At 53.0% G+C, this 17427-nt stretch overlaps 1 protein-coding gene across 7 annotated transcripts in view; it reads right to left on the bottom strand.

Moving 5' to 3' along the window:
* Positions 1 to 17427, bottom strand: part of MAP4K3 (mitogen-activated protein kinase kinase kinase kinase 3) — a 1422157-nt gene that overhangs the window by 161101 nt on the left and 1243629 nt on the right. For all 7 annotated transcript variants that reach the window (XM_078649063.1, XM_078649064.1, XM_078649058.1 and 4 more), the window contains one exon: positions 4933 to 5025. In XM_078649063.1, the coding sequence (XP_078505189.1) occupies positions 4933 to 5025 (93 nt within the window). The remainder of the gene's footprint in view (positions 1 to 4932; positions 5026 to 17427) is intronic.

The following is a 17427-nucleotide window of genomic DNA, read 5'->3' as shown; positions in this document are numbered from 1 at the left end:
GGACCAGGAGGCGTTGTCGGCGACCAGGATGGAGGGGCGAGCTGTCCCACGAAGGTATCTGCTGTCGACGTCGCTGGACCCAGGATTGGGGCAACAACTCTTGGCAAATGCAAGCCCACGCGGTGGACTCAAAATGGCGTCTGGAGTGGACCAGGAGGGTCCGGGGTGCTCCTCTGTTGGAGGGGAGCAAGGGCCAGTCTGGAGCAACCAGACCAGCGGTGTTGTCGTCGTGGTTCGTCGTCAGAATGGCCACTAGCCAACGGGCAAGTGACCTGGACAACGCGGTGAGCAGCAAAGAGCAGAAGGGCCCCACGCAGATCTCGTGGATGCTGGAGGGCTGGACTTCGGTGCTGGAGCTGCTCAGGGTCGGGGCTTCTCAAACCCCAAAGCACTCACTCAAGGATCCCTCGGTGGTCGTGCTGGGCAAGCGTCGTGCAGTCCTGAAGATGGCCGGTCCCTCGAGGTCTCGTCACACCCACGAATCTCAGCTGGGCTGATGATGCAGGTAGAGGTCAGAGGTGCCAGGGAAGCCGGTTCTCGTCGAGCTGGGCAGTCTTGATCCGGAGGAGAGACTTACAGCAAACCGCGATGCTTGGATGGTGCCTGCGGGTGCAGGGTGGCTACTCCTTAGCCACAAGGGAGAGTCTTCAGAAGTAGTTCAAGAGTCCTTTCGTGGAAAGTAGTCAAGATTTAGAATTATCTAATTTGGAAGGGGGCCTGCTCCTACCTTTATTCTCAAAAAGGGGGCTGGAACGCGACTAGGTCCTGCCCATGGGTGGGACCAGGAAGGGGGGTGGTTACACCCCTCTCCCCTGCCGGACTTTCCCCAGCTCAGGGGCTGGTGTGCCCCTGGAACTGGTTCAAACCGGCCTATGCATAGTGAGCACCGGGGTGCCACTTGCAGTCACCTTCCTCTATAGCCCTGCCTACCTAGGATACACATAACCCTGTCTGGGATGGTGCTAGCACCGCCCCTGACAGGAAACCCTTTGTCCAAGCCTCCCGCGCTGGGAGGACTCCCAGCAGCAGGAGGGCAGACTTGTGTCTCGGTGGCAGCATCCATCTTGTGGAGCTGAGGCTATGTTCAACTTTAACCGGGGTTACAGGCTACCAACATGTCTTCTCCCTCTAGAGGGGTGGAATGCTACCCCCGTCGCCAGAACTGGCGAGGGGGTAGTATTCCAAAGCGTATGACACCTTACACGACATGTTTAGATAATGTCAGACCAAAGTTACCATAACCGCGAGGATTATAAGGCACTTAAGAGTATATGGTCTGACGCTATCATGGAAACGGCTAAGGGATAGATCCCGAAAGCCGCAGACAGGCTCAGCTCATGCCAGAGCACCATCTCACACGATTCCAAGCACTCTGCCTTCAGGATTGTTAAGGCCTGCCATAGGAGTGACTGATAGGAGATCTTTGTGCCCATTCTAGGTTTAGATATAGGTGTACTATATTTAGAGCAGGGGTGATTACACCTCCTTGCCCCCAGCTGTCAAGCAGCCAGTTGTGTCTGTTTAGTTAGTCAGCCCAGGGGTGGCATAATACATGCTGCAGCCCCTGGGAGACTTCTGGGTGCACCTCCGCCCTGGGTACAGGGACTTGGAGAGGGCCCAGTGCCAATTCAGTACCTGGGTACAATTTGGAATGGAGAGAACAGCTAGGCTGTGGGTCTGATTAGCAGGCCCACAGCCAGGGAAAGTCGTAAACCAGTGAAGCAAAAAGAAAAAATCTGGGGGATCATAGGATTGCAGACCCTACTCTCCTACAATGATTAGATGAAGAAACCTTGCAGAACAGATTTGACAAAGTGGCCATCCCTGCACATCTCTGAATCCAGGCAGTAGTGCTTTGCAAAGATATGTAAGGAAGGAAGCTCCTATTGCCACCTTACAGATTTCTGCAATTGGGACCCCCCTAACAAGTGCAGAAGTGGTCGATTTAGGCCTGGTGGAAAGGGCTCTGATCCCTCCAGGAGACTCTTTATTGGCTAAGGAGTAGTGTGAGGAAATGCTGTGAATTATATGATGTGGTTGTGCAACCTCACTATGTAATACACTTACCAACCCCTTTAGGTCCAGTAGGTTTTGTCTCTAGAATCCTCAGCTTAACCCTGGGTAGCTGTGGCACTGAGCAGCAAGACTTACAAATAGGAGCAAGTGTAAAGCATTTAAACAGCACCCAAAAAAATTTGAAGAAATTGACACAACACTGAAGAAATCCCACACACTAAAATGAAAAATATCCACCAGAGTTTTCCGGAGATATGAATTTTACAAACAATAACCAATTAAAGCAATTTCACTCATCCTGGAACAAGCCTTGGCAAATTCAACAAATTAGACACTGAGAAACTTTTTCAAGGAAAATGTAGGTATCAATGCGGTCAGTTAGAAGTACTTGGGGAGACCAACTCCAACAGGGAACTAGACGGGGAGACCAGCACAGTCTTCAAGAACAGTCACCTTCATAGAAGAAGCAGTCTTTCTGCAGTACTAGGTACTTTATTTGTGTTTCTATGAATTCCTAAGGTGTGGTCCTAATGTAAGGGATGAAGAATGCTGAAGATGCTTTAAGGATGCTGTGGATGTGATGAGTTCGACTGGGGTCTTCCTGCAGGGATTCCTCGGTCTACGAAGTTCCGACATCGCTAAAGAGGGCACGAGAACTTCAGTGAGAACATTGCTTTTTGTCTCTGTCGTGGGCGGAGAAGGTCCAAACCCTCTGCAAATTTTAACCTGAATTTATGTAATGACACTACTTCAGGCATTGGTGGTCCAGTGGGGAAGATCATAGTCAGTTAGGGTTATACATGCTCTAAAACCAATTAAATGTTCCGGTATTTAAAAATATATATAAAGTAACATCAAAGGTATGCTCCCCGCAGAAAAGGCTTTTTTGCCTAGAGTCTCAAGACACTCCGACTCCCTATCGGGATGGCACCTCCAGATTGAACCCCCGTACAGGAGGCTTAGATGAGGAGGCTCTCCAGTAATCTCTGTGTCTATAGGAAGGCTGGGTCATGAGTAGCTGGTTAATAATGTCGACCTACAAGTCGGTTGACTGGCCAGGGTAAAAAAGGGTTTTCCCATGCCACCATAATAACTTCCTGTAGGGCCTCATTAAAAGGAAGAAGCAGTTCTGACATCGCTGAAGAGGGCAAGAGAACTTCAGTGAGAACATTGCTTTTTGTCTCTGTCGTGGGCGTAGAAGGTCCAAACCCTCTGCAAATTTTAACCTGAATTTATGTAAAGGCACTACTTCAGGCATTGGTGGTCCAGTGGGGAAGATCATAGTCAGTTAGGACAAAGTGTTTAAGCCACTTGCAGAAGACAACCCCTGAAACTCTAAAGGGTCCTGACCCCCCAAGGGAAGGAATTAGAAAGTGACAGAATCTGTCCCAAAGATTTAGTGGACTTTGGCTCTATATGCTTTTTCCAAGAGCCATTAGGCCTTTGTGAGAGAGCATTTTTGGCTCAGCGTGGGACTGCAGCGGCAGTGCCAAGGGGCATTGAGTGTAAAGGAAAGAACATGGGAAGCTGCCTCGAATGAGCTCCTGGTCCTGAGAGGGCACCAGGTGGCGTTGAAGCCTTCACCAAGATGGAATTCATGGTTTTGAGGAATGCCCTGGGGTTTGGAACTCTGGGAAGCTCTGCGGTGACACTGGAGTCTTGTGCCAAAGGTTCCATGAGAGACACATGTTGCCCTCGAGTTGAGTCCAGTGGAGGAGCAGGGCTGGGCGGGAGCAGGTCCAGCGTTGTGAAGTCAATAAGCTCCAGTTCTGAGAATGAAGGTCTTGGGGAGAAGGAGAGCGATGTGGTGACTTACCTTTGTAGCACTTCTTAGCATTTCTGTTCTTCTTTTTCGTCTTATCAGCAGAAAAGGATGAGGGTGACCAGATCCGCGTCAAAGGTGCGGAAATAAGGGAACCGAGATTGGTGCACCATGATAGGAGCTTTAGGGCATCAGTGACGTTGCCTGATGTCCCTTACGGCATCCACTGGGTGCGGCCCTCTATACTGGTGACTTTACAGCTTTGAGATATTACGGATCCAGTCAAATGCCAGGGTTTGCTCTACAGGTGAGGAATCTGCAGGCAGAAGTATCCATCAGAAATCTGGTGTTCTGAGAATTGTCTAAATGGCAATTGAGAGAAGCCTCTGGGGAGATTTTGCTCCAAGTGGGTTCTAAAGCAATCCTTTGAGGAAGAAGCCAATATTTCATGTGCCCCTTGGTTCAAGGCAAAAGACACCCAGATGATAGATGGAATGCAGAGCAAATCAAACATTCACGTCAGGTCAATAGATCTGGGTTAAATCCATCATTCTTTTGCTCACCATAACACCCCAGTTTAGACCCATCCATATTCAAATCAGTCTTGAAACTGTGCCTCATGGGAACAGTCCAGCCCGAACTGCCAAGCCAGGTCCTCCCTGGACCAGAAACAAGCATCCGGGGACTGGTTTTGGGGCATCACTCCATATTAGCCAGGCTAGCTTGAATCCAGTAGCACAGTGAGCCCAGGACCCACGTCTGGGCATAAGTGGCACACTTAGGGTGAGAAAGCAAAAGAGACAGATGCTTTTTGATCTAAATGGCCTCAAATGATTTTTATTTTTTAAGTGCATACAAAAGTGGAAAGATCCAGAGAAAACTCTTTAAGGCCCTTAATTCCTCCAATATGTGTTGGGCAGAAAAAGAGGTGCTCATGTTATGGGTGAGGGTGGTGCCAATGATAGCCAAAACACTTAACACAATGGTACTGCTGACTACCCAAAGAGGTAAACTTGAAATTTCCAGATCCAATCTAAAAACAAAGAGTGCATTATTGCAGGAACCTGAAAGAAGAGGTAACCATTAAAAGTTGGCATTACAAGCAATGGAGTAACAAACAACAAGAGTAAAATACATTTTAAAAATCGACTCACCTATAGATTCTATTTGAAAATCAAATGTGAGTTCAGATGAGAGCTTTCTACTGGATTTTAACCTTCCTTGCAAATTTACTATCTTTATAGAGTCTAGGAAGAAAATGAGTTTAATACAAGTTGAGTTAGATAAAGCCAGAAAAGGGATACCAGAACTATTGGTCAGAGAACTTACAATTCATACAGCACATGAACATACATGACTTTTCCAGCACAAACTGAGATACATGTTTACCAGGTATTTAAATTCTAGAACTTAATAAATCGCAAACAGCGCAAAAAAGATGAGGAACAAAAAGCACACAGTTTAAGACAAATGGATTTAGACTCTATGGAAGGGATGATACATTTTGTTGATCCAACACACTAAAAACACACCGGGATAGACATTTCTTTGTGACAAAAGATGATGTCACATCAGTATTTCGAGTCAAAGACTAAAGTGAAAAGCATATACCTTCTTTAAATGTTTCACCAAGTTATAATCGAGTACAGTTGGGTGAAATCCACTCTGAATGAATCAAATTTTAGAAGCCTTTAGTTTTGACCTTGCTATCGCACTGCAGTGCTGACAAGTGCACATGTTTCCTACACAATAACTCAAAAGGTAAAGTTTTTAACCGTATCACTTGTTTATTTTTTAATTGACATCATCATTAAATTCATAAAGGGGGAATGTCTAACACTATGTTTGAATGATTTACAACAACTCTAGGTTATCAGAGTGGATAAACATCTGGGGAAAGCTATACAGCTGTATAGTAAAGTGACCTCATGGGACTCAAAGCACAAGTTACTTACCTTCGGTAATGATATATCTGTAAGAAACATTAGTTAGTGTTAGATTCCTTACCTTAGAATATCCCCAGGCATCAGACTGGATCCAGAAAGTTTTCGTCAGCAGTACCCCTGCGCGTCCACGTCCGTCGTCGTAATCGCCGGGATGACGTCGTCAGAGTACTTAGACGCCGCCCTGGCGTCAGTTCTGTACATAGCTTTCCGCGCCAGTAAAGCAGAGCCATGATAGAAACCGACACTGGTGCCATGAAACTAGGGCCCTGAAAGGGATGTCCTTAACCCTTGATATTGGTTTGTAGAACGGGGAGGATGGGTGGGGCGGTAAGGAATCTAACACTAACTAATGATTCTTACAGATATATCGTTACAGAAGGTAAGTAACTTGTGCATCTGAAAGAAACATGTTAGTGTTAGATTCCTTACCTTAGAATAGATACCCCAGCAATACCAACCCCGGTGGTGGGTCTGCGAACCAAGATCACACCAGGAAGTCCTGGAGAACATAACGGCCGAAAAAGCCATCTCTCCGGACTTGGCTGTCCTGGCAGTAGTGCCTAGCAAACGTGTGCAGCGAGGCCTACGTAGCTGCCTGACAGATGTCCTGCAAGGGGACTCCCCGACCCAGGGCAGTAGTAGCCGTTGTGGCCCGAGTGGAATGGGTGCGCAGCCCAACAGGAGTCTTCTTTTTTGCCAAGGAGTAGCAAACCTTGATGCACAAGAAGACCCACCGAGAGATGGTCCGCTTGTCCACCGCCCGTCCCTTCTTAGCGCCCACGTAACCAATAAAGAGCTGGTCGTCCACCCAGAACTGGCGTGTGCAATCTAAATAGAAGGAGAGCGCACGTTTTGGGTCCAGACGGTGGAGCTTCTCTTCCTCCTTTGAAGGATGCACGGAAAGAAGGTGGGCAAGGTGATGGACTGCCCGATGTGAAAGGCTGTGACTACCTTGAGCAGGAAGGAAGGACGAGTCCTCAGAACAACTTTGTCCAGATGGACAGAGAGGAAAGGAGGTTTTGAAGATAGAGCCTGGAGCTCACTCACTCTCCTTGCAGCGGTGATGGCAACCAGGTATGCAGTTTTAAGAGTCAGAAGACGAAGAGGACAGTTATGAAGCGGCTCAAAGGGAGCGCACATCAGATAAGTCAGAACAAGATTCAAGTCCCACTGAGGCATCACGAAGGGAACAGGAGGAAACGTGTGTGATGCCTTACAAGAATCTATTTACAACAGGGGACTTGAAAAGAGAAGGCTGATCAGGAAGCTTTAAGAAGGCTGAAATGGCCGAGAGGTAGCCCTTGAGAGTGCCCAGAGCAGAGCCCTGCTGGGCAAGAGACAGAAGGAAGAGGAGAATCTCTGAAAGGGGGTCAGAGAGTGGATCCACAGCCTTTGCTGTGCACCATGCCACAAATTTGTTCCACCTGCAGGCGTATACCATTTTTGTGGAGGGACGCCTGGCTGCCAGAATCACATCACAGACTTCAGGAGGTAAGTCAAATTACCTCAACTGTCGCCGATCAATATCCACGCATGGAGGTGGAGACTGGACAGGTTCGGGTGGAAGACCGTCCCCTGCTGCTGTGACAGAAGGTCCTCCTGAAGAGGCAGACGAATCGGGGGATCGACTGACATGCTGAGTAGCTCGGAATACCAGGATCTTCGTGCCCAGTCCAGAGCCACAAGGATGACTTGGGCCCAGTCTCGCCTGATCTTCTTCAGCACTCTGGGCAGAAGTGGTATAGGCAGAAAGGCGTACAACAGACTGCAGCTCCAGTCGCAGCGAAAAGCGTCTCAGAGCGAGCGCCGCCTTGGAAATTCCAACACGCAGAACTGATGACATTGCGCGTTCTCTTCGGTGGTGAATAGATCTAACCAAGGCTCTCCCCACTGCTGAAACAGACCTTGCGCCACGTCCGAGTTCAGACGCCATTCATGATCCATCATGCACCTGCGGCTGAGTTTGTCCGCCCCGGCGTTCAGGGAACCTGCCAGGTGTTGAACCACCAGGGTGACGCCCTGGTGTTCCAGCCATGTCCAGAGGCGCATAGCCTCCTGACAGAGGGTCCACGACCCCACCCCGCCCTGTTTGTTGCCGTACCACATGGCGGTGGTGTTGTCCGTGAACACCTGCACTACACTTCCCCGGACAAAGGGAAGGAATGCCTTCAGTGCAAAACGGATCGCACGCAGCTCCATAAGGTTGATATGGAGCCGGGACTCGGCCGGAGACCAGAGGCCTCTGATCTCCCTCTCTCCCATGTGGTCCCCCCATCCCAGGAGGGACGCATCTGTCACCACTACGTGCTCCGGTTGGGGAAGGGAGAGAGATCTGCCGCTGACCCAATCGCGGATCATGAGCCACCACTGCAACTGGCTCGCTGTGCCCTCCGAGATCAGGACGTGGTCGAACAGGTTGCCCTGATGCTGTGCCTAATGAAACTTCAGGTCCCACTGCAGAGCCCGCATCCGCCACCTGGCATGATGCACCAGAATGATGCAGGAGGCCATCAGCCCCATGAGCCGCAGTGTCAACCTGATCGAGACTCGGGATAAAGGCTAAAAGTTTGGAATCAGAGCCTGAATATCCCGAACCCGCTATTCGGGGGGATAAACCCGAAACTGCGCTGAGTCCAGAACCGCTCCGATGAAAAGGAGCTTCTGAGAGGGGCACAGGTGTGACTTCGGCACGTTGATGGAGAACCCCAGCGAGGGCAGGAGGTCGGCCGTAGTCTGGAGGTCGAAGACGACTGTCTGGGGCGAGCCCGCCTTCAACAACCAATCGTCGAGATAGGGGAAGACTGAAACCCCTAATCTGCGCAGATGAGCTGCAACCACCGCCATCACTTTCGTGAACACCCGTGCGGCGCTGGTAAGGCCGAAGGGGAGCACGGTAAACTGAAAGTGCTTGTGGACTACCATGAACCACAGGTAACGCCGGTGGGCCGGGGATGTGGAAATACGCGTCCTGCAAGTTCAACGCTACCATCCAGTCTTGTGGGTCCAGGGCAGCTAGGACCTGAGCCAAAGTCAGCATCTTGAACTTCTCCTTCCGGATGAAGCCGTTGACGCTCCGTAGATAGGAAGTAGGCCTCCTTTGTCCTTCTTGGGTACCAGAAAGTAGTGGGAATAGCAACCACGTCCTACTTCTGTCCCAGGAACGCGCACGATGGCCCCCTTGGCCAAGAGGGCCGTAACTTCCTTCTGCAGCAGTTGCAAGTGATCCCCCGACATGCGGTGGTACTGCAGTGGCTAAAAACTGACTAAGAGTACTGCTCTTCCCGGATCTGCACTTGCTGGCGCGGAAAAAAGAAGAACCGACTTCAGCGCGCGAGTGCAGCGTCTAAGTACTCTGACGACGTCATCCCGGCGATCACGACACCGACGACGGAAGAGGAGCCGCAGACAACGCCTAGCGACGCTCAGGGGTACTGCTGATGAAAACTTTCCGGATCCAGTCTGACGTCTGGGGATATTCTAAGGTAAGGAATCTAACACTAACGTGTTTCTTTCAAATATGTCTTGTAAATTTCAGCAGGAAAGGACTAGCATAATTTCAAGTGTGTCACTGATACCAATTAACACACTTCATATCAACAGTGCTTCAAGATTGATTATGTAAATATAAGAACTATTCTACATCCATAGTAATTTGCGACAAAAATACAACATAACGCACAAGTTACTACTTGTGTAACGATATATCTGTAAGAGACATTAGTTAGTGATAGATTCCTTACCTTAGAATATCCCCAGGTGTCAGAATGGATCCAGAAAGTTTTGTTTGCAGTAGCCTTGCGCGTCAGTGGGTGGCGTTATGCGGCTCCGCATCCGTCGCTGGCGTCGTATGCGCCGAGATGACGTCACGGAGACTACTTAGGCGCAACCCATGCGCGCTGTCGTCAGTTCTGTACCCGACTTTCCGCACCAGGAACACAGAGCCATGCAAGAAACTGACCACTGGTGCAATGAAACTAGGGCCCTGAAAGGGTTGTCCTTAACCCTAGTAATCAGTTCGCAGAATGGGGAGGATGGGTAGGGTGGTAAGGAATCTATCACTAACTAATGTCTCTTACAGATATATTGTTACAGAAGTAGTAACTTGTGCATCTGAAAGAGACATGTTATAGATAGATTCATGACCTTAGAATAGATACCCCAGAAATACAAACCCCGGTGGTGGGTCTGCAAATAAGATTACACCAGAAAGCCACGGAGTTGACTGTCACTGCAGCAATGCTTGGTAAACTTGTGCAGCAAGGCCCACGTAGCTGCCTGACTAATGTCCTGCAAGAAAACGCAGCGTCCCAAGGCAGTAGTTGCTGCAGTTGCCCTGGTGGAGTGGGAACGCAGTCCCACAGGATGCACTTTCTTAGCCAATGAGTAACAGGTCTTGATGCAGAGACGACCCACCTAGAGATGGTCCGTTTGTGCACGGCCCAACCTTTTTTGGAGCCCACGTAGCCAACAAAGAGCTGGTCATTAACCCGGAACTGTTGAGTGCGGCTCAAGTAGAAGGAGAACGCACGGTTTGGGTCCAGACGGTGGAGCCTCTCTTCCTCTTTGGAAGGATTTGGAGGCTGAAAGAAGGTGTGCAAAGTGATGGTCTGCCCGATGTGGAAGGGCGTGACAACCTTTGGCAAGAAAGAAGGAAGGGTCCTTAGAACCACCTTATCCGGATGAACAGAAAGGAAAGGAGGTTTGGAATAAAGAGCCTGGAGCTCACTCACTCTTCTGGCAGAGGTGATAGCTACCAGGAAAGCCATCTTGAGAGTAAGAAGACGCAAAGGACAGTTATGAAGGGGCTCGAAAGGAGCGCACATCAGATATGTCAAGACCAGGTTTAGGTCCCAATGAGGCATGACGAACGGCACAGGAGGAAACGTGTGCGTAATGTCTTTCAGAAACCGGTTAACCACCGGGGACTTAAAAAGAGAGGGCTGATCTGGAAGCCATAGAAATGCAGAGATGGCCGAAAGATAACTTTTGATAGTGCCCAGAGCAGAGCCCTGCTGGGCCAAAAAAGAAGGAACAGAAGGACTTCTGAAAGAGGGGCAGAAAGGGGATCCACAGACTTAGCTGTGCACCATGCCACAAACTTGTTAAACCTGTAGGCGTATACCGTTTTTGTGGAGGGACCCCTGGCTGCCAGAATGACATCACCAACTTCGGGAGGAAGATCGAAAGCTGTTTACTATTGTCGCTCAATCTCCACGCATGGAGGTAGTGGCTGGACAGGTTCGGGTGGAGGAATGTCCCCTGCTGCTGCGACAGAAGTTCCTCCCGAAAAGGGAGTCGGATCGGGGATCAATCGCCATGCTGAGTAGCTCGGGATACCAGTATCGCACAAGTTACTACTTGTGTAACGATATATCTGTAAGAGACATTAGTTAGTATTAGATTCCTTACCTTAGAATATCCCCAGGCGTCAGACTGGATCCGGAAATTTTTGCGTAGCAGTACCCTTGCGCGTCGGTAGGCGTCGTCTGCGGCTCCGCGTCCGTCGTCGTGGGCGCCGTGATGACTTCGTCGGAGTACTTAGACGCCGCCTCCGCGTGCTGACGTCAGTTCTTAGACACAGTTTTTCCGCGCCAGAAACGCAGAGCCATGTTAAAAACCAACACTGGTGCCATTGAAACTAGGGCCCTGAAGGGGACCACCCTAACCCTAGATATTGGTTCGCAGACGGGGAGGATGGGTGGGTCGGTAAGGAATCTAATACTAACTAATGTCTCTTACAGATATATCGTTACACAAGTAGTAACTTGTGCATCTGAAAGAGACACGTTAGTATTAGATTCCTTACCTTAGAATAGATACCCCAGCAATACCAACCCCGGTGGTGGGTCTGCGAACCAATAATCACACCAGAAAGTCCTGGAGGACGGAACGGCCAAAGAAGCCATCCCTCCAGACTTGGCTGTCCAGGCAGTAGTGTCTTGCAAACGTGTGCAGCGATGCCCACGTAGCTGCCTGACAGATGTCTTGCAAGGGCACACCCCTGCCCAGGGCAGTGGTAGTCGCCGTCGCTCGGGTAGAATGAGCCCGCAGTCCAACCAGGGGCTCCTTCCTAGCCAAGGAGTAGCATGCCTGGATACACAGGATGATCCACCGGGAGATGGTCCTCTTGTGCACCGCTTTCCCCTTCTTAGCGCCCACGTAACCAACAAAGAGTTGGTCATCTACCCGGAACTGGCGTGTGCGATCCAAGTAGAAAGAGAGCGCACGTTTTGGGTCCAGACGGTGGAGCCGCTCTTCCTCTTTAGAGGGATGCGGTGGCGGGAAGAAGGTTGGCAAGGTGATAGACTGCCCGATGTGAAAGGCCGTGACAACCTTGGGCAGGAAAGAAGGTTTGGTACGAAGCACCACTTTGTACGGATGGACAGAAAGGAAAGGTGGAGTACAAGAAAGAGCCTGGAGCTCACTCACTCTCCTGGCAGAGGTGATGGCAACCAGGAAAGCAGTCTTCAAGGTCAGAAGGCGAAGAGGACAGTTGTGAAGTGGCTCAAAGGGAGCGCACATCAGGAAAGTTAAAACCAGGTTCAAGTCCCACTGAGGCATCACAAACGGAACAGGAGGAAACGTGTGAGTGATGCCCTTAAGAAATCTGTGTACAATAGGGGACTTGAACAAAGAAGGCTGATCAGGTAGCCTGGGAAAGGCTGAAAGGGCAGAAAGGTAGCCCTTGATAGTGCCCAGAGCAGAGCCCTGCTGGGCAAGGGAAAGAAGGAAGAGAAGAACCTCCGAAAGAGGGGCAGAAAGAGGATCCACAGCCTTTGCTGTGCACCATGCCACAAATCTGTTCCACCTGCAGGCGTATACCCACTTTGTGGAGGGACGCCTGGCTGCCAGAATAATGTTACAGACTTCAGGAGGCAAGTCAAATGGCCTCAACTGTCGCCGCTCAATCTCCAAGCATGGAGGTGGAGACTGGACAGGTTCGGGTGGAGGACCGTCCCCTGCTGCTGTGACAGAAGGTCCTCCTGAAGAGGCAGACGAACCGGGGGATCGACTGACAGACTGAGTAGCTCTGGATACCAGTATCTTCGAGCCCAGTCCGGAGCCACAAGGATGACTTGGGGCCGGTCGCGCTTGATCTTCTTCAGCGCTCTGGGCATAAGTGGTATAGGCGGAAAGGCGTACAACAGACCGCAACTCCACTCGCGACGAAAAGCGTCTCCGAGCGAGTGCCGCCTTGGAAATTCCAACGCGCAGAACTGATGACATTGCGCGTTCTCTTCGGTGGCGAATAGATCTAACCAAGGCTCTCCCCATCGCTGAAAGAGGCCTTGCGCCACGTCAGAGTTCAGACGCCATTCGTGATCCATCATGCACCGACGACTGAGCTCGTCCGCCCTGGCGTTCAGAGAACCTGCCAGGTGTTGAGCCACCAGGGTCACGCCCTGGCGTTCCAGCCATTGCCAAAGGCGAAGAGCCTCTTGACAAAGGATCCACGACCCCACCCCGCCTTGTTTGTTGCAGTACCACATGGCGGTGGTGTTGTCCGTGAACACCTGCACTACACTCCCCCGGACAGAGGGGAGGAATGCCTTCAGTGCCAGACGAATCACCCTGAGCTCCAACAGGTTGATGTGGAGCCGGGTCTCCGCCGGAGACCAGAGGCCTCTGATCTCCGCCTCTCCCAAGTGGCCTCCCCAGCCCTGGAGGGACGCGTCCGTCACGACTACGTGCTCCGGTTGGGGAAGGGAGAGAGATCTGCCGCTGACCCAATCGCGGTCCAGAAGCCACCACTGCAGCTGTCTCGCAGTGCCCTCCTAGATCAGGACGTGGTCGGATAGGTTGCCCTGATGCTGGGCCCACTGAAACTTCAGGTCCCACTGCAGAGCCCGCATCCGCCACCTGGCGTGATGCACCAGTAGGATGCAGGAGGCCATCAGCCCCAGAAGCCGCAGCGTCAACCTGACCGAAACTCGGGATAACGGCTGAAAGATGGGAATCAGAGCCTGAATATCCCGGACCCGCTGTTCGGGCGGATAAACCCGAAACCGCGCCGAGTCGAGAACCGCTTCGATGAAGAGGAGCTTCTGAGAGGGGCACAGGTGTGACTTCGGCACATTGATGGAGAACCCCAGCTGGTGCAGGAGGTCTGCCGTCGTCTGGAGGTGGCTGACGACTGTCCGGGGCGAACCCGCCTTCAACAACCAGTCGTCGAGGTAGGGGAAGACTGAAACCCCTAACCTGCGCAGGTGAGCTGCGACCACCGCCATCACCTTCGTGAACACCCGTGGGGCGCTGGTAAGGCCGAAGGGGAGCACGGTAAACTGAAAGTGCTCGTGGCCCACCATGAACCGCAGGTAGCGCCGGTGGGCAGGCAGGACGGGGATATGAAAGTAAGCGTCCTGCAAGTCCTACGCTACCATCCAGTCTCCTGGGTCCAGGGCAGCCAGGACCTGAGCCAGTGTCAGCATCTTGAACTTCTCCTTCCAGAGGAAGCCGTTGATGTTCCGTAGGTCCAAGATATGGCGTAGGCCCCCTTTGCCCTTCTTGGGTACCAGAAAGTAGTGGGAGTAGCAACCACACCCTACTTCTGGCCCAGGAACGCGCTCGATGGCCCCCTTGGCCAAGAGGGCCGTAACTTCCTCCTGCAGAAGTTGCAAGTGATCCCCCGATACACTGTGGTTCTGCGGTGGCATGGCTGGAGGAGTCGCCTCGAAGGGGAGGGAGTAGCCCCTTCGGACGATTTGCAGCACCCACCTGTCCGACGTGACAGTGCGCCAGTGGAGGTGGTGATGGCGAACCCTGCCTCCCACTGGCGTCACATGGGCCTGAAAGCACGGACTAGGAGGGTTTTGAGGCGGATGCTGCGGGGGAAGGTGTGGACTGACCTCGCCGCTGCCCCCGACCACCTGGACGGCGGTTCCCACGGCCGCCACCGCGTTGGGTATTGCCCTGCGGTGCGTGGCTGCCGGCACGTGTGGGCGCACCCCTTCCGTGGCCACGAAAGGAGTGATAGGCAGCCGATTGCTGGCGCTGGCCCGAGAGGCCTAAGGACTTGGCCGTAGCCCTGGAGTCCTTAAAACGCTCAAGCGCATGGTCTGCCTTGTCGCCAAAGAGGCGACGGCCATCGAACGGCATGTCCATAAGCGTGTTCTGGACATCTGCCGAGAAGTTGGCGGACCTCAGCCAGGCGTGGCGTCTGACCGCCACCGTCGTTGCCATCGCTCTACCCAGCGAGTCAGTGGTATCCAGCCCACACCGGATGGAATACTTGGCTGCATCCCGGCCCTCCACAAGGGCTTGGCCGAGTTTGGCCCGTACCTCCAACGGACACTCTGGCAGCACTTCCGCGACCTTATCCCACACAGAGTGGGTGTAACGTCCCAAGAGGCAGGCGGTGTTAGAAGACCGCAGGCCTAGGCTAAGGGATGAGAAGATCTTCTTCCCATACTGGTCATACCTCTTGGATTCCCGGTCCGGGGGGGCGGACGGGAATGCGGTCTGGGAATTGGAGGCCTGGATGACCAGGCTCTCGGGGGTAGGGTGGGAGGACAGGAAACATGGGTCGCCCGGGGCTGGGCGGTGGCGTCTGGCCACGTTCCTATCTACGAGCGAACCCGTAGCGGGCTTGGACCAAGTGCCCAGCAGAACGTCGGTCAAGGCCTCATTAAAGGGCAGCAGAGGCTCGGCCGAGCTTGACTGCGGTTTAAGGACCTCAGTGAGGAGGTTAGTCCTCACGGCCGCGACGGGGAGCTCAAGGCCCAAGGCCTTGGCAGCCCTCATCAGCACCACATTATAAGTTGCCCCCTCCTCCGATGCCACGGAAGGAGGGGAGACAAAACCAGTGTCTGGAGAGGTGTCCAGGCCACTGGCCTCCCCAAGGTCTCCTGCCCAGTCCTCATGAGACTGACACTCCCTGGTCAGAGGGTCCTCAGACCCCTCCCAGTCCTCTTCATCACCCATCTCCTGAAATTCAGGGTTCTCATCTAATGGGGCCTGTTCGTAGAGATGGAACTCTCCAACCGGCGTCTGGAGCGGCGCCCATCGGGGCCGTCCCGACACCGGAACAGGAACGAAGGTGGAACCGGGGACAGCGCCGCCTGAGGCCGGCGCCAGAGGTGACACCTGAGGGTCCGACGCCGGGGAGGTCGTCAGATCCACCGGCGACGAACCAGATCCCGAAGGAGGACCAGCGGCATCCTGCGGCGCCGGGCCCGAAGGCGTCGGCGGAACAACTGGACCCCTCGGCGCCGGGCCCGAAGGCACCGGCGGCGTCAGGATAACGGGGACCGCGGAGCCCGTCGGAGGAGAGAGTTTCCTCATGGCCATGAGGAAGCGCTCGATCTCCTCCGGCGACGCGTTCAGCCCAGGGACCGGAGGGTGTGGAGCTGCACGCGGCGTCCGCGACTCCGACGGAGCCGCGTGGGCGGTGTCACCCGAACCCCCGGCCGCATCGCACGAGCGTCTGGGGGAGTCCGAGGAGCGATGACGCCGCTTGGACTTCTTGTGCCTCTTACCTGACGACGACTTCGACCCGGAGGAGTGCGGCCTACTCTCAGAGCTGTGGTGGCTCCGAGCCCGCGACCTGTCCCTCGACCTCCCATGGGATCGGGACCTCTCACGGCGCGGGCCAACTGCCGGAGTTCGAGGCGCCTACGGGACCGCTCCCGCCTGGCTTTCGAAGAGAGGGCCCGGCAGTCGGAGCAGGCCTTGTCGTCGTGGTCGACGCCCAAACACGACAAACAGACGCGGTGAGGATCCGTGACCGACATCAGCCGGTCGCAATCGTCACAATGCTTGAAGCCGGGCATCCCTAAAGGCACCGTTTCGGAGTCGAGAGACTCGAAATAGCAATCAAAAAGGGATCAAAAAGTTAGTCAAAAAGTGACTAGGGTTACTGCTTTTTCCAGATCTGCGCATGCTGGCGCGGAAAAAAGAAGAACTGACGTCAGCACGCGGAGGCGGCGTCTAAGTACTCCGACGACGTCATCACGGCGCCCACGACGCCGACGACGGACGCGGAGCCGCAGACGACGCCTACCGACACGCAAGGGTACTGCTACGCAAAAATTTCCGGATCCAGTCTGACTCCTGGGGATATTCTAAGTTAAGGAATCTAATACTAACGTGTCTCTTTCAGATTTCGTGCCCAATACGGAGGCACAAGAATGACTTGGACCCGTTTGCGCCGAATCTTCTTCAGCACTCGAGGCGAAGTGGTACAGGCAGAAAGGCACACAGGAGGCCGCAGTTCCATTCGTGACGAAAAGCGTAGCCGAGCGAGTGCTGCCTTGGAAACTCCAACGTGCAAAATTTCTGACATTGCGCATTCTCTTCCGTGGCGAACAGATCTAGCCAAAGCTCTCCCCACCGCTGAAAGAGACCGTGCACCCCCTCTGAGTGAAGACGCCATTCGTGATCGACCAAGCACCGATGACTGAGTTCGGCCGCACTTGCGTTTAGAGAACCCATCAGGTGTTGAACCAACAACAGGTCATGCCCTGATCTTCCAGCCATTTCCAGAGGGTAAGCGCCCCTGCCAAAGGATGTACGACCCCACCCTGCCCTGTTTGTTGCAGTACTACAGGGCGGTGGTGTTGTCTGTGAACACCTGCAACACTTTCCCATTGAGAGAGGGAAGGAATGCCTTCAGTGCCAGTCGGATCTCCTGGAGCTCCAGCAGGTTGATATGGAGACCCAACTCCACCGGACACCAGACGCCTCTGAGAAAGCAAGTAAGTGTCT

Source organism: Lissotriton helveticus, chromosome 6 (assembly GCF_964261635.1).
Source record: "Lissotriton helveticus chromosome 6, aLisHel1.1, whole genome shotgun sequence".
Lineage (NCBI taxonomy): Eukaryota > Metazoa > Chordata > Amphibia > Caudata > Salamandridae > Lissotriton > Lissotriton helveticus.
Note: the sequence above shows the minus strand (reverse complement) of the source record. Positions and strands in the feature narration are given on the sequence as shown.